The sequence below is a fragment of the Hesperophylax consimilis genome, chromosome 27 (genome assembly GCF_061612785.1).
Source record: "Hesperophylax consimilis isolate HC1 chromosome 27, BYU_Hcon_1.0, whole genome shotgun sequence".
Taxonomy (NCBI): domain Eukaryota; kingdom Metazoa; phylum Arthropoda; class Insecta; order Trichoptera; family Limnephilidae; genus Hesperophylax; species Hesperophylax consimilis.
The window spans coordinates 2,986,717-3,004,951 of NC_142862.1; the positions used below are offsets into that span (position 1 = coordinate 2,986,717).

Below are 18,235 nucleotides of genomic sequence, written 5' to 3' on the forward strand. Positions count from 1 at the left end.
ATTAAAAAGAGACAGCAATACTTAAAAGCCGTCTGCGTCGCACGGACGTAGATTATCTTTCTAGGGTTAATGTAACACTTTCATACGGGGTTAAATTCCATGATAACAATGGTTAAAATACTTTACAACCCTTTTCCAGATGCTTTCATTATTGAACCAAAGTTGTTAAGTTATCATACAATAATACATGTAAAAGGCGTTTGAGTTACATTCCAGAAGATGCAAGGTCAATGTTACAGCTTTAACCCGTCAATTGAATTACATTCCAGATGTTACAGGAAAAATTAAGCAATTATAAGTAGTTGATTCAGCTAAATTCCAGCAGTCACTGTGTTAATGTAACAGTGTCAATCTGTTGACTGAGTGACATTCCAGAAGTTGTGGATTGGATTGAATAGTTACATTCTAGAAGTCAGAATATCAATGAAACATATTAAGTTGTGGATTGAGTTACATTCTAGAAGTCAGAAGATCAATGAAACATATTAAGTTGTGGATTGAGTTACATTCTAGAAGTCACAAGATCAATGAAACGTATTAAGTTGTGGATTGAGTTACATTCTAGAAGTCAGAAGATCAATGAAACATATTAAGTTGTGGTTTGAGTTACATTCTAGAAGTCAGAAGATCAATGAAACATATTAAGTTGTGGATTGAGTTACATTCTAGAAGTCAGAAGATCAATGAAACATATTAAGTTGTGGATTGAGTTACATTCTAGAAGTCACAAGATCAATGAAACGTATTAAGTTGTGGATTGAGTTACATTCTAGAAGTCAGAAGATCAATGAAACATATTAAGTTGTGGATTGAGTTGCATTCTAGAAGCCACAAGATCAATGAAACATATTAAGTTGTGGATTGAGTTACATTCTAGAAGTCAGAAGATCAATGAAACGTATTAAGTTGTGGATTGAGTTACATTCTAGAAGTCAGAAGATCAATGAAACATATTAAGTTGTGGATTGAGTTGCATTCTAGAAGCCACAAGATCAATGAAACATATTAAGTTGTGGATTGAGTTACATTCTAGAAGTCAGAAGATCAATGAAACATATTAAGTTGTGGATTGAGTTACATTCTAGAAGTCACAAGATCAATGAAACGTATTAAGTTGTGGATTGAGTTACATTCTAGAAGTCAGAAGATCAATGAAACATATTAAGTTGTGGATTGAGTTACATTCTAGAAGTCAGAAGATCAATGAAACATATTAAGTTGTGGATTGAGTTACATTCTAGAAGTCACAAGATCAATGAAACGTATTAAGTTGTGGATTGAGTTACATTCTAGAAGTCAGAAGATCAATGAAACATATTAATTTGTGGATTGAGTTGCATTCTAGAAGCCACAAGATCAATGAAACATATTAAGTTGTGGATTGAGTTACATTCTAGAAGTCAGAAGGTCAAAGAAAATTTTTAAGGTGATAAGTACGTATATATCCGAGCCACGAATTATGGGAAAGGACCACCGTTCGTTTCCCATAAGTTGAGGTTTAGTTCGGCAGTTCGGCTCGCGTACGTATATGTAGCATTATATTTCAGCAGTCACATTGTTAGTAATTAGAATTATTAAATCAGATCAGAAAGGACAAAAAAATTTCCCCTACATTTAACGAAAACTTATATAAAAATAATGACATAAGTTGTATATAGTTAAACTCACGAGATATTCCCTGTAAGCCATTGCATACGCATCATATGTCGCAGCTTGATTCGCCTAAGAATTACCATTCTTAATCAAACTATTTAATAATAAAATATAATTCAGAGAGAATGTACATTCTTCAATTTCTAATAGTATTTGATTGGAGCATTTGACATTCCGATATTTTCTGTCTTTTTCATTTTCATACAAGATGTGTAAGAAGGAAGATAATTATGGAAGAATTCAGCATGATAAAGATTCTTCGTCGATGACTCACGTCGACCTTCTGCTGCAGTCAAAAACACTAATTTCAGTTGTCTATATGTCCTGCGTAACTCTGGTTCAACGAACTCGACATTGCTCTGAATTTAAGTGTCATTTTCAAATTGACACTGATTACGTAATGAATTCAGACAAGCGATAAAGTAACTACTTATAATATAATAATTTGAGTGAAAATTATCTTAATTGTCATTTTCAAAATCGGGATAGCAATATTCCGTGATTTGTCATGATAATTAATATTAATAAATATGCAGTTAAAATAATACATTTATTACCTCTCCACCGACCAACACCTCTTCCCCGTCATCCGATTGGTCGCTATCGTCGGATCCCCGCCCCTTCCCGGCTTCCAACCGTCGGTAGAGCTCGTTCTATTGGTCGGATATTAGTAAAGGCGGCCAATCAAAATGCCTGTTAGCTTCATTCCAATATTTAGGATTAATGACTAAGAGCCTTACTAATAAACATATTTTTAATTTTACACAACTGATAAACAACCATTATTAGTGCAGGGTAAATGATTGCTTATCAATTGTGTAAAATTTAAAACACATTTATTAATTAATAAAGGGGTAAAAGTTTTATTAGGTAAATTAAAGGGAAGGTATATATAAAATATATATAAAATAATAAAAAATAATATAATAAGATTAATTAAATGCAAGATATAATAAGTTTAAATACAGTACAATCTAGTTAATCCAAAATATAGCTAAAGCCATTTCAAGCAAATTTTCGATTCTGAATGGCATTCTCTTACCAGAGCATTTCCATTACTCAGGCATGAGGAAGAGATTTTATTTCAGTACATAAAAGAGGCATGATGCCCAAAAATTTACATACATCAATGTTTTAATTCAATTCATGCTGACGTTGTATACATTTTGATAATCGTTATTAATTTTTGAGTTATGTATTATGCTGTATTACACTTCCTCCTTCTTTAGCTAACATTTCGGATAGCGTTACAGTGTTCATCATCAGGGCAAATGTGTAGAATGTGGTGAAGTGTGGGTTTATGCTTGTTACTACTATATTGAAAGTGTTCCTCTCAGGTCCGGTCAATTTAATGTGGTTTTAGGCGTTTAGTTTTGGTGTAACAGTCGAGTACCGGATATAAAGAACTATTAAGCCTAGCTCCCGACTTCTTGAGCCGATGCAAAATTTTCGCAACGCGCCAGCTGATTCTATTTTCGTAATAACTTATTTGTTTTTTGCAAAATTATGTTTTCGGAAATTGTACTGTCTTACCAGATAACGTGTTTATATATTTGTAAAACGAGAATATAATCTACCGTACATAGTTTCTCCAGAATAGCTAGTTTTGTCCGAAGAAATGATTTTACGAATATAAATAAATGATTTAAGTATACGCTAGCGTTCAAGAGGTTAATGGGATTTTAGTGGTGTTGTTTTTGTAACGTTGGCTAAAGTAGGAGGAAGCGCAACAAGGCATAAAAACCCAAAAATTTATCACAATAATACTTTTTGCCGTGAAAATCTCTAATCACATTGTACTTAAAATTTCAAGTAAAAATTAAATGCGGCTGACAAGCCATATTTAAATTTAATGTTTCAGATTATCAAGGTTACTGCATAATTAGTACAAAGAGTATATGTTTTAAGATTAGAAATATGGTTCAAAGCTGAAGAGTTAGATTGTTGCATAGCATATTCTTAGTTGGAGTTTTAACCTCATAGTGCGTCCAGACTAAATCCCTTTTCATAACATGCTGATATTATCATGTTTAAGGATATAACATAAAACATTAACTACAGACCAGATTAAAACGAAAAAGGTAAAATTTGTGTACACAATAATGGTTCTAAAATGCTAAACTAATCACCATACACATAAGAAATACATAATATATGCCCGTAATGATAACTTGCAATACAAATAAATAACATTATATACTTCTCATATATGTTTTAAACATATATATATTATATTTATATACAGTTCCAATGATAAAACAGGAAGTTGCTACTATTGCTTTATTGATAAATCAAGGTAACAATAGAGATATCTATTGACAATTAACCACTCAGAACATTAGAACGTCAAAAGACGTAAATATGATAATAGCGGTCAAGACATTAGAACGTCTTTTCACGTAAACGCGCGAGATTTTACAAAAATCGGTTTATTTCCATCACTAGTATACGGATTGCCATGATTTAAAAAATAGAGTATCGATAATGAATAACGCTACGCGTCTGTATTCAAGAATATCTATGGAACGTAGAGTTGCATTATCTAAGCCGATTGAATCTGTCATCTTGTTCGTTCATAATTTATTGCGTTTCTAAATAATTTATTAAAAATATTTTAGTTTGAACGGTTAATATTTTGAGGTGACTAATAGTTTTTAATTATATTTCTTCAATATATAAAGTGTTATTTCTTTATGATACTCAGAAAAAAGTACATTTTTCAAAGCTTTGAAATAATTGTAAGCGATTTTTACATATTTTTGACGTTTTCATAAAATGTATATTTAGAAACGCAAATATTTACGTATTACAATACAATGCGATAGTGGATTTCATAATCTTTCCAAAACATTTTTTAGAATGAGGCTACGTTTCCCAAAACGTGAGTTATGAAGCTTTTAGCAAAACTCGTAAATAACACAAAAATTATCACGTTTTGACAGTTCTCAAAGGAACACATAGTAGATAAAAGTCTTTGTCTGAGAGGTTAAGAATTATTGAGCAAAATCTTGATATCATAGCTTCAAACCTTTTTTACATAAGTCATTTTCTATTTTTTCAGCACAGAATCAAATCTTCTTGGAATACTAACTACAAATCTTACAGTATCTCAGAATACTGACTACAAATAAATCTTGGAATTTCTGTGGATATACGTAATATGTAGTATTAAAATAAAAATTTTTAATTACGCAAATATCAAAAACTTCACGGATATTATAAAATTTAACATTTATTCTAGTGTTACTTCAAAGAAATCCCATTTGCCAACCACCCCAAATCACATCCGTACTACGATATACTTAAGGTATTTATTGTTATTTTCTTGGGGTATTGGTGTAATCATAGATAATAGTAACAAGGGAGATGGGTCATGATTTGTTTCGGTCCACACACCAAACGCATAACTTTCATTAGGTTCGATAGTCTGTGCCGTTTGGTTGTAGCTCGGCGACAGTCAGCACGCATCCATACTGTGATATTTGAGGTACTAGTTTCCGTCACAGTGCATAGATGGCACTGGTGACAGAGTATTTAATTAGTCAGTAAGGTAGATCTCTAATCCTACAGTATGAAATAGGCATACGAGGCTGTCTCAAGGTCAGATTGAGAACTTAACATTACAAGAGACCGGAGATTGGCCTCCTGGCTGTCTATGCACTCGTAAACTTACTTATCTTCTGCCCTTAGGCCCAGTTGTTTTGTAGAAATTCACATGTGACAAAGTCATCTAATGACCATTAATTTGTTTTTTTGATAGTTGAAAGGTTCCCGTTAAATGCTGATTAAAAACAACCTGTCCTAAGTCTGTTTCAGCTTTTGAAAGAATTGTGATCAGCAGAAGAGGACAACTATCATGTTGTTAAGCTTGTCAGCTTATTACGATTTGACAGAAAGCTTAAACGCACCTAGAATCAGCGTTTGACGAGGCTATTTGATGACAATGTTACATTTGAATTTCTGTGAAACAATTGGGCCTTGTAAAGAGTATTTCAGTCTAATAAATAAACTACGATAATTTAATATTACATTTAATTCAACAAGCTTTTCGTGAAACCGTAGTTCTATTTCAAAAAACATACCGTATCTCCCTTTGTTTCTATTATCTATGGCTTAAATTGTTGTTTTATTGAGACAATTTTAAAATAAATGTTTTGGTAAAATAATCGACAAATTCAATAGGGAGGGACTTACCCGGCCGGACACATTGTCAGGGGCTTGCAAGCCGACATCTTGAGGGTCTTCCACCAGAAAGAGGAAGACTATGAAGCCGGTGACGGCCATGATGAAACCAGGGATTATAAAGGAGAGGGACCAGTCTGTCTCTACGAATCTAGCCGCTATGACCGTGCCTGGAATTACATAATATAAATGTTGGATGTTGACGAAACAAGAAGCGTTTTTGAACGGTTAGTTAGTCGAGCGGTCAAAAGCGTCGGGTTTCCATCCAGGCGTTCCTGGCTCAATCCTCTGCTAGGTAAGTTCCTCCATTGCAAAAGTAGCATTTCCACTTACGTAGGAGATAATAAGATACTGTCAGGTTATTCACAACATGAGAATGTTTGTCTTTCTTTTAAAAACAAAAAGAAAGAAAGGGCCTATGTCTTCTTTGAGGATGCTGTGGGGGGGTTTTTTAAGGAAAGAAATGAGAGGAAGATCAGGGAAGGAAAAGGTTACGAGAAGTGGATAGGAATCCGGGGTTTGAATTCATCCCTCCCAATGTGGTGCAAGCCGATAGTTGAGAGAATCCTACTGGAGAGGTAAAAAGGTCTCTCTCGACCAGTCTCTCCAAATCCGGCCCGCCACACAGTAAGTAGGCAGATGCATCTGCTGCCAAGACCAAGACAACCATCACCCCATGAACCCAGGCACTCCTGCCAAGTCATCAAACATAGCGAACCACTTGGGGTGACCTAAAGCAAAGGTAATGGTTATCCAACTAATGGTTCCCGGGACGGCGGTACCCGTACCCGCCTCTCGAATTGATATGTTTTCAACATCATATACACATTGCAACAATGGCACAATTTTGATGATTTAAATCTAAAAACCTGTAGTGTTTTTAATATACTATCAAAAATACTAATTTCGGATGTCTGTGTATTCTGTCTAACTCTGGTTCAATGAACTCAAATTTTCTTTGAATTTAAGGGTAATGTTTCAAAATTATGTGAGTAACTATAATATTTGAATAGAAAATTATTTTAATTTGTCATTTTCAAAAATGAAACTGATTTTAAAAATTCATACTATCCTGTGATTTTTCGCAGGTCCGCACTAGTGTAGGTACGTAAAAATCAATTGATAAATAAAATATGTAAATACAAATTTCGTTGAAGAAATAAGAAGTAATCCGGATGGTGCTAAGTGTTGTTTATGGTTTAAAAAGTGCTGTTGACTTATTAAGAAGTGTTGTATATGAAATATGGAGTTTTGTTGATTTAATAAGAAGTGTTGTATATTAAATATTGAGTGTTGTTGACTTAATAAGAAGTGTTGTACAGGAAATATGGAGTGTTATTGATTTAATAATAAGTGTTGTACATGAAATATGGAGTGTTATTGATTTAATAATAAGTGTTGTTCATGAAATATGGATTGTTGTTAATTTAATGATAAGTGTTGTATATGAAATATGGAGTGTTGTTGATTTAATACAAAGTGTTGTATATTAAATATGGAGTGTTGTTGATTTGATACAAAGTGTTGTATATGAAATATGGAGCTTTGTTGATTTAATAAGAAGTGTTGTACATGAAATATAGTGTTGTTAATTTAATAAGCAGTGTTATACATGAATTATCGAGTGTCGTTGATTTAATAAGTGTTGTACATCAAATATGGTGTGTTATTGATTCAATAATAAGTGTTTTGATGAAATAAGGCGCATTGTTCCTGTTATAAGAAGTTTCGTTGATGGCATGTAGTTTATCTTTTTTTTGTTTTTAAATAACTTTTGTTTAGATTATTTGATAATGTGGGCCTCACTGGTACCTGAGACTCCCTTTCAATTAAATAATTAAATTGGTTTAGTTAATCATTATTACTTTTATTTTACTGCTACATGTCAATGACCGACCGAAACCATATTTTCAACTGAAGCCAAATTCAGCTTCTGTTCTAGTTTCGGCCGAAACCAAATTGGAAAAGCTACGACCAAACTGTATGAACTATCAATGCAGTGGAGTGAATGAAAGTCCTGCGTTTCGTGTGTAGGTAGTGTTATGAAATACAATTACCCATATCTCGCGTAGTTTACGCATTTAAAAACAGACTCATTATTGATGTAATCGATATTTTGCCGTATCGTTCTTAACCATGTTTCGGATACTTATATTCGCCCGTTGGAGCCGTACCTCCGTTAAATTCGCGGGTGCATCAAAAAGCATCGCTGCCCTTTGGGGCGCAAGCAAACCAGCACGGCGTGAAAAAGCACTCATCATACTTGGCGCACAGTAAGCACTCCAGAATAATTCCCACTGTAATTGTGTTCACAACCGTAAATTCATTTTAAATACCGTTTCACCCAGTCGAGAGAGAGAGAGAGATCTATATATTGTGTTTCTATAAAGTTAATTTGTGTCCTAGTGTACTCTACTCGAATAAACCTTTGTCCTCATGTATTGCCGTGTGTTAATTGAAAGACCTTTCCCATATTCTGACCGAGGAACGTGAAAGTGAGCTTGAGAGTTCCCCACCCCTGAAGAATTAGATTCACCTGTTCTACCTTGAGCTAGCATTTCTTAATCCACCTTTGTTCAATTCCAAGAAGGGGCCCACTTACCCTGTACTTAACACTGACTTCCAATTTAAGGGGTTTAACCAATTCTTAGCAGTAGAAACAAAGGTGGTGTGCGGTTGTGCATACATACAAGCAGCAGTAGTATGGGTGAACGATGTTGCCGAAATGCATACTAATTCATGGCCCATTATCCTTGTTTCTATTATCTATAGTTAGAATTTAATATTGGTGCAGGTTTTTACTTCCCGGAGACTGTCACTTGTATTAACTCACCCAGTATGTTTCCAATGGACGTGTGGGAGTTCCATATGCCGAAGATGAGTCCTCTCTTACCCTTGCCGAACCACTTCCCCACCACGGTTACCACGCCGGGCCACCCTGTAGTCTGTGCTACGCCCGCCGCCGCCTGAAATATTGACACAAAAATTATTGCCAAATATTTTTATTGCTAATCTGCAATTAGCCTTATCAGTTGAGAATGGATATTGCATAAATATGCATATCCCTGTCATATAATCTCGTTAAGTGTTTACAAAAAGAGTAATATGGTTAAGGCGATGCACTACGTCATGTAATAAATTTAAATTGAACCGCTATCAATAACAACCCTTACGGACATGGTGATAAGGTATAAATTCCTGCTTAACACCATCCGCCTGTTTTGATTTATGCAAGAAAAAAACATTGCCAAAAAGTGCCTTTTATTTTATTTTGTGGATGTTCAGGCATAAATATTCAATTTTTTTCCGGTCATTTTATAAATAACTTAATTTACCACATTATACAATAAAATCATAACCGAAAATGGGTTCGTAAGTAAGAGATTTTGAACTTTAAAGTAGTTTTCATAGGCCTATACACTATTTTTTTCTGGGCTTATAAAAAGACTTATATAAAAAATACTCGATTATTTCAAAGGCCAAGATGTATTCTACTCGCAGTATTTAATTAAAGCATCTGAAACATTTCTAGGCTACCAAATTTTCAAACCAAAAACACATGATTTTGCATTACTATGTATGGCATCGCCTTAAGTTACGAATAACCCAATGCTGTAATTCAAACCATGATAATTTGAAAAAAATATCTAAAAGTCAAAAAAGACAATGCATGAAAATTTATACTGTAATTCATGTAATTGTAAAAATGTTATTTCGTAAATCTGAATCTACGCAGGCCGTGGCGTTTAAACGGTCTTAATTCGTATTGTTATTTTGTAAATTAGAATCTGCCAGGCCTATACCTATAATTACAAGCTCAGTGCCAAATATTTTTATTAAATATTACATATGTAATCTATTTAACATTGTTTTTGTTTCATCACTTTTCATAACTTTATAGCACTGTTTATCGGTGTGTTGAATTGTCATTTTGAGGAGTTATCATGGAACCATTAAATACATGTATAGTAAATTGTATTTCTTAGTATATACTTACTTAGTATGTTATGGTTAAGGTTTTCACGGGTGTAAGATGTAGAATAATGTTCTCGGTTTACCCGCGTAAAGTAGTCCTTAAATTACTTAGTATGTATACATACAAAATATGATATTAAATACGGTGTCCGGATAACTTATCAAAATGACAATTCAACACACCTTTAAAAAGTTATGAAAAGTGATGAAACAAAAACTATTTTAAATAGGTTACATCTGTAACTATTTAACCTAGTTTGTGTTTCATCACTTTTCATAACTTTATAGCACTTTTTATAGGTGTGTTGAATTGTCATTTTGATAAGTTATCCGGACACTGTATTTAATATCATATTTTGTATATTGTCACGTAACGAATTGACACGTTCAAAACTCCCGCGAATTCAAATTAGTACCTATCAGTTGTAACCATTGTTCGCGGTGCGCATGCGTGCACCGTGAGGTTGGTAAACTGCACAACGCCACACACGCGGGCATTCACCAACGGCCGCCCCCACTCGCAATCTGGCCTCGGCCTTGATAACATGTGAGCGTTACCGCCAACAGAGACGCAAACATAAGCGCGCCTAAATTAACGACTGTTTTCTCGCACAAGTACTTTATAAAACCTATATCAATTCTGTGCCAATTCACGATGAAGAACCGTGCGCGCAATAGCGCGTACAGTACAGCCGATGACCGCTAATTGTGGTTCAACAAGTACGAGATTCATCCTGCAAAACCCATGTAAGCTGATAACTATAATTCTCCTGTATGTGCCTTTTATGTTGAATCATGCTCACCTACAAGCTTGCCAGCCAGTACCTAAAATACCGATAGAGATTGACCCAACGAAAAGCTAGAAATGTTAGGATGTTTATTACTCTTTTCATGTGTGTATTCTGTTATATAAATGTGCTTTGTGAATATACTTTCATATCCCATTCATTGCGTTTCCTTTGACGAATATGGAGTGGTTGTTCGGCCTTCAGTCCCTCGTGTAAAAGCCCAATTGGCTGACCTAATCCCTGATGTCATGGAACTCAATCTCTACCACCTGAGCTAACGCCGATTTGTTCCAAGGCACCCTTTCTACGACGGGCCCCGTGGGGAATTGCGCCCCCTCTCACCGGCGTCCCTTACAATATACAATGTTTAAATAGTCGCTATAATAAAAAATAAAAAAACTTAGGATGGGTTGTTTCTTAGGTTTTGAACAATTCATAAGATTTTGAACAATTCATCAGATTTTGAACAATTCATCAAATTTCAAAGCTGATTTTCAAGATCTGTGAAGTTTCTGTACAAGTTCTGTTATTATATCATTATTGGCCATTTTTTTTTTTTTAAATATTTTTAGGACTAATAGAACCTCCACAGAACTTGAAAATAAACTCAAAATCTGTGAAACAACCCGTCCTTAGTATTAGTAGAATGAGAATGAATAGACTGACCTGTACGAATATGAAGTAGGAGATGGAATGAATGTCGTAGGAACGCGCAATGCCGAACATGTAGCTGAAGGTGCCAGAGAGGATCATACCCAGAGAGAGAAAGTACCGAAGGTTCACGCGTTCTGCTACAAAACCTGCAAATATCAATTAGTAATGTTACATAATAACACTAACCAACACGTCTTTTTGCTACTTGCTTCGTCCACATTCGTACATTCCTAAGACTAAACTTGTTATCAATGCAAGTTGACTTGTTTAATACTCGATCAACACCCATTTGAATTTTTGACATTTGAACAATATTGTTTAGCTTTTTATCAAATTGTGACTAGCTGTCAAAATATTCTTAATTGTTTATATAAAACAGTTTGAAGAGGATGACGGTATAACAATATGGTAGTGTGTGTAAGGTGACACATGATTTATCGCTATGCATTACTCTTTATAATATTGTAGCCGTCCTGCATTGTATTGTTTATTTACATGTTTCAACATAATTCAGGTGACTTAATGAACCTTTTAAGATAAGTCATTCATAAATCTGTCAAGAAATAAGAGAGTTATAGCAGTTTTAAAAATGATTTATGATTGTCAAAAAAAGTACAGCATATAATTGATATTTTATGTACATCAAGAACTGGTGCATAGATAATTTTTCATAAATTATCCTTGTAGGCCGTTTTTAACATTTCAAGAGTTTCTATGCCAGTTTTCAAAACATCCACATCCGTGCGCTATTTACGAAAATCAGCCATCACAATAACGACGAGCACACAAAACAACCATCACCAAAAAATTCACACCAGCCGAATGGACGACTTCTCCAGCGCAGTGCCTAACATCCTGACAGAGGAAAGGTAGCTGTGCACGGTTCTACCGGCAAAACCCGGTACTACAAAAGCTAAGCCCCCCGCATCATCAGTTCAGTTTCTTCTGGGTACCCCCTCGTATAATAAAATCACTATTTAGTCCTCGAAAACAAAATCTACTTATGAATTACTAGTACTTTTTACAATGTCGCACAAATTGCGGACGGCATAAAAAACTTAACTACAAATCTCAAATCTAAAGTTCGGGCTTGTTTGTAGAATTGAATATTTTGTAATAGTATTTAGTTAGACACTTTTACAAATGTGTTATAATTGGTGACCGGATAACTCATCAAAGTGACAATTCAACACAACTTTAAAAAGTGAAATAAAGTCATGAAAAGTGGTGAAACAAAAAACTAGGTTAAATAGGTTACATAAAACATTACATTTTTGAAGGTGTATTGATTTGTCGTGGTGTTGAGTTATCATAGAATCGTTATAATTTACCCACCTCACTCATGTTTGGCGTCGCTACGCCAGGCGGTTCGGTAAAAAACGAACATTCAGATCCTGCACAGAAATGTTCCACAATGGCCTGTGCTGCAAACCGTTGCCTTACTTTAGTGAACATTACTTTTTTGCGCAGGGTCTAGTTATTTAAATGTGCGCCTCTTCGGAGGTCAACTTACGAGTGATGTCGTAGTTTATTCAAGGCGTTCTCCAACCCTCATGGTGCCAAAAATATGATCACATGGTTTTCCTCCAGCTCGTCGAAACGATACCCAGATTTTATGTTACGGCAAGCCTATCCATTTGTATATCTATGAACTTACCGGAGAAAAACATGGCAATAGCGTAGGCAAAGAGAAAAGCAGAGTCCAATGTCCCCAATAGAGCCGTGGCATCTCTATCTGCCCCATCTGAAACCAAACATAACAAACATGTGTTATTATTCATTACGACCTAATTCATCTGTCAACAAAGCCAATGATTCAAATGACCACAACAGGATATAGCGTTTAGTTATACCAAATCAAAATAAGGTTCGGGAATGCACTCATGGGGTGACTAAGAGGATGCATGTTGTGATGAAGGTAAGATTATCTATGCATTCTTATCTACTCCATTAGGTATCCAAAGAAAGAGTTTATCGAATTCTTAGTCTCTTATGTAAATTCCATTCATGAAGTGTAAATCAATTGTTGAACAAAAAATTCCCCGAATGTGTGATATATACCGATTTGAAAGAAAACTGTTGTGTGATCTACAGCGATTTGAAGGAAAGCTGATGTTGAGTGATCTATACCGATTTATTTATTTATTAACGCCCTTTTTCGGGGCTTTTACATGAGAATATTAAGAAATATACATTATTTATTGTGCATAACTGAATTGCTTCATTAACAACATTTTATATTTGTTTGAAGATAAATTGAAGATGTCCACTAACTTGGTATAATTGTTTCCCTCCATTAGTATTCTGGGCAAAGAGGAATACATATGGTAGTTAGTCCCAGAATTTCTGCACTGAAATAAATCCTGACTTCTAGTATTACGTTGTCGAATCCGAAAGCTGATGAAATAAAACTGATGTTGTGTGATTTATAGCGATTTGAAAGAAAACAAATGTTGTGTAATCTATACCGATTTGAAAGCAAACTGATGTTGTATGATCTATAGCGATTTGAAAGCAAACTGATGTTGCATGATCTATAGCGATTTGAAAGAAACCTGATGTCGTCTGACAAACAGCCAATGAAATTAATTATTGGTTCCTCGCAATAATTTCAATATAATGAAAATAACAAAATTTCACCAGAAGTAAGATAAAAATAACCTTACTTTGGGCAAACAGACGCAATACTTCTATCGGTTTATCTCTTCAGTGCAATCAATACTAAATACCCATATTCTCCCCATGTGTCTAAAACTCCATCTTTTACCAGTGTATCCGAAGCAAAACTCAACGCGCTTGACTCAATTTTATGGTATTTTGAACCTTAAAAATGCTCCTAGCATACTAAAATATATTTGATTCACTTGGCAAAGAAATAACATATCTTAATATTATTATTCAGGCCTGTCGTTTCGTCACTTGGAAACATATTTATTTTATCTGTGAAAAAGCGCATTGAAAATTTCATGTCAAACGTCATAATTTTTTAATTTTTAATTTTTAATCTAATTTTTCTGTACAAAACTCTTTTTTTAATTTTTTTACTCTTCTATTTCAAAACTACCAATTGGCGATCCCTTAATGAGTTTAATAACTCATGGGAATACAACATCGTTTGTTGTATGTTTAAAAAAAAAAAAAAAAAAAAAAAAAAAAAATTCCGATTTTCAAAAGTCATAGTGATGAATTTATTGTGAAGAACATTTATTTAACTGGAAAATAAAATAAAAATGAAGAATATTTTCATACTTCTTCATTATATTGTTTTGTAATGAAGACAAAAAAATATATTTTCGGGCGCTTATATTGCTAACGCCTGCTAAACCTTGTGAGATACATCAACAAAATGTACTAAAGAATTCTATTGCAATTCGTCTGTCTATAAATTTACTTGTGTGTTCTATATTCAGTCAATCCTGTCAAGATGGTAACCATTTTAGATAGTACCTTTTTTCTCCGCCAGAGTTCGCATGAGCATTATGAGCTGTCGAATCGGAATAATCAACACTACGGAAGGTCCATTGTTCATAGAACTATTAATTGCTAGCCAATACATTATGAGCCTTAATGATATAAGTGTTTTAAATTTTACACAACTGATAAACAACAATTAATGTATGGTAAACAGTTGATTATTGTGTAAAATTCAAAACACTTTTATTAGTAAGGGGGAATATCTCAGAGCCAAATTAAATATTGAAAATTAGATTTGACTTTTACAAAATCAACTTTTTAACTTTGGAATTTTCTTGCAAAGTAATAAAATGCTAAATTCTAAAACCTAGATCTACGCACTGCACGCCGCAGTGCACCTCAAGGTAGTCATTATTTCACTGGACTGCAAATGTAGCCGGCAGCACTATAGGGGTTAACACATGTTTGAAGCAACATCATATCATATCTGTATAGATAGTGATACAAATAAAGCAACGTGCAATATCCAACCTTTCATGCATCACATGGATGATTTGGATCAAGTCAATTCTTAGAATCAAAAACTTACAACACTCTTTTTACTCAAGAAATAACTGTGGGTAGAGGAATTGGTCCTCATAAACGGTTTAACCTCTCAGACAAAGACTTTAATTTATTATGTGTTCCTTTGAGAACTGTCAAAACGTGATCATTTTTGTGTTATTTACGAGTTTTGCTAAAAGCTTCATAACTCACGTTTTGGAAAACATAGCTTCATTCTAAAAAATGTTTTGGAAAGATTATGAAATCCACTATCGCATTGTGTTGTTATACGTAAATATTTGCGTTTCTAAATATACATTTTATGAAAACGTCAAAATATGTCAAAACGTCAATATGTAAAAATCGCTTACCATTATTTCAACGCTTTGAAAAATGTACTTTTTTCTGAGTATCATAAAGAAATAACACTTTATATATTGAAGAAATATAATTAAAAACTATTAGTCACTTCAAAATATTAACCGTTCAAACTAAAATATTCTTAATAAATTATTTAGAAACGCAATAAATTATGAACGAACAAGATGACAGATTCAATCGGCTTAGATAATGCACCTCTACGTTCCATAGATATTCTTAAATACAGACGCGTAGCGTTATTCATTATCGATACTCTGTTTTTTAAATCATGGGAATCTGTATACTAGTGATGGATATAAATCAATTTTTGTAAAATCTCATGCGTTTACGTGAAAAGACGTTCTAATGTCTTGACCGCTATTATCATATTTACGTCTTTTGACGTTCTAATGTTCTGAGTGGTTAAGGAAAATATGTTTAGAATAGAATAATTTGAGGGCCTCGTAAGGTCCTCGACTAGCAAGCCGAGGGTCACTGTTACAAATCCCGGAGTGCGCAAGCAAATTTCATTTGATGAATTTGTGTTATTTCACAATTTATTCATTTAAAATAATGTGTAGTATACTTGCGGCACGTTCCAGAGTGGAAGATACTCTCAGTATTACCCTGGTGTAATACCAACATTCAGAATTTAAACATAGCTTGAAATGGCTTTAGCCGTGTTGGTGACCAGTTCTGAATAGCCAGATACTTTCCCAACTCTCTCTTCCCCATCTCCTTTCCCTTCCCACTACCTTCAGCCTCACAACGTACAATAGGGGATGCGATAGTCTCACTAGCTCCAGACGGTTGGGAGCAGTTTGGACTCTTGTGCGGTATTCACATAAAAATAAACATAAAACGTTAAATTTACTTGGTTATTTAATATACTAGAATCTCTAAATAGTATAAAACAAAGTCACTCTCCACATCTGTCTGTTTGTGCGCTTAGTTCTTCTAAACTATGCAACTGAGTTTGATAGTGTTTTCACCATCATTTAGAGAATTTCTTCCGGAAGGTTTACATATATAATACATGGATATTATATTTATTGAAAGTAGAGAAAATTCGACAACGCAAGGGAACACGTAAGCTAGTTATTAATATTTAGGGATATAATTTCTATATAACTCATACATAAATAAATTCTGCTTACCAAACGGAGCCCAATCGCACCACGTGGCATTGTTGGTCGGGTCGATGACGATGTCCGGGGGCGGCACGAGGCTGGTGCAGTTCTGATGCAGCACACTCTTGACTACGGAAATGGGTTTTCTCGTCAAGTGGTAGCACATGTAGGAGACGTAGGTCAGGAACAGAATGCTGCTCTGGTAGCTGGAGAGAAAGAAATAATACATCAGGTAAGCGCTATCAAATAAATATTATTATTTAGCAATCTTTAAATAGTACAAAACAAAGTCGATGTCCGCGTCTGTAATTTTGTGTGCTTAGTTCTTCTAAACCACGCAACGCATTTTGATAAGGTTTTCACAATCATTTAGAGAACTTCTTCTGGAAGGTTTTTATTTATAAAACATGCATATTATATTTATATACATAAAGTAGAGAAAAGTCAATGTTTCGTAATCAAGTCGTAAAAAATATATTTCGAGCGCTTACATTGCTAACGCTGGCTCAACCTTATGAGATGCATCAAAATAATGTACTACGGAATTGCATATCTTCAAAAGGCCTCATAACCTGAAAACTTTACCCCAAACCATTTATAAGTCTGGAGCAACGCAGGGAATACGTCAGTTAGTTTAGAAATAAATAAAGTCAAATCTTTAGAGGTTTGCACAGTCTTTTTTTACAAGACTTTGATATATCGACTTGGAACACAAGACAAAATGTAACATTCTTCTGCAATACATACACAACCAACTCAAGACACACTCACTAACCAATATGATGCATTATCTGGGCAACAAGTTTGGGGGTACTATTGAAATATTTACCGACTCCATTTATAGAATCAAGAATAATCTATACCATCACTCTATTGAATCCTACAAATTATAGTAGTGTTGGTAATTTAGTTTTAGTGATTTGTCTTATATGTAGTAATGTTATAGTTTCTATATTATTTTATGTTACTGTTACATGTTTTACTAATATTGTTTCATATTCAGTTTATCAGTTTAAAGTTATTTCTTACTTTAAAAACTTTGTGTATAATTTTTGATAGCTCATTAGGTATGTTCTTAAAATCCATGTAAAAGCCAAGCTGGGCGTAAAACCAAAAAATAAATAGAACAGTCAAGAAAAATCAGAAAAAGATGCGGTCACATCTAGGACTCGAACCCAGGACCCTTGTCTTGCCGGGGCACCGCTTTACCAAGTGAGATAATGGGACCCTATCCTTCGGTCATATTTAATTAAATAATTAAATATTACAATTTGAGGTTTTACTCACTAAGTTATTCAAAAAAATAAATATTCATCCTAGACTTGCAGAAAAGTCAATAGATGTCGCACATTTAAATAAAAATAAGATATGTTTATCTAAAGACGCTGTCTAGATTGCATTTAGTTTGGGTTGAATCTTGCGATCATACATAAAGACAGTTGCCAATAAAAATGTGCGGTGAGAAAAATGAAGACAATGTTGGTAGTTCTTATTCGAAGTATGATACAGTTAAATATGACCAAAGGAGATAGGGTC

At 34.1% G+C, this 18,235-nt stretch overlaps 1 protein-coding gene across 3 annotated transcripts in view; it reads right to left on the minus strand.

The window, feature by feature from the left end:
* The window catches only part of MFS16 (major facilitator superfamily transporter 16), a 58,579-nt gene that overhangs the window by 19,875 nt on the left and 20,469 nt on the right, over positions 1-18,235 (minus strand). The window contains exons 2-8 of one of the 3 annotated variants that reach the window (XM_089648001.1): positions 16,727-16,905; positions 12,910-12,996; positions 11,265-11,398; positions 8,669-8,801; positions 5,848-6,005; positions 2,211-2,306; positions 1,669-1,722 (exon numbers count right to left, since the gene is read on the minus strand). In XM_089648001.1, the coding sequence (XP_089504127.1) occupies positions 1,669-1,722; positions 2,211-2,306; positions 5,848-6,005; positions 8,669-8,801; positions 11,265-11,398; positions 12,910-12,996; positions 16,727-16,905 (841 nt within the window). The remainder of the gene's footprint in view (positions 1-1,668; positions 1,723-2,210; positions 2,307-5,847; positions 6,006-8,668; positions 8,802-11,264; positions 11,399-12,909; positions 12,997-16,726; positions 16,906-18,235) is intronic. The other 2 variants (XM_089648002.1, XM_089648003.1) reach the window with 2 other exon arrangements.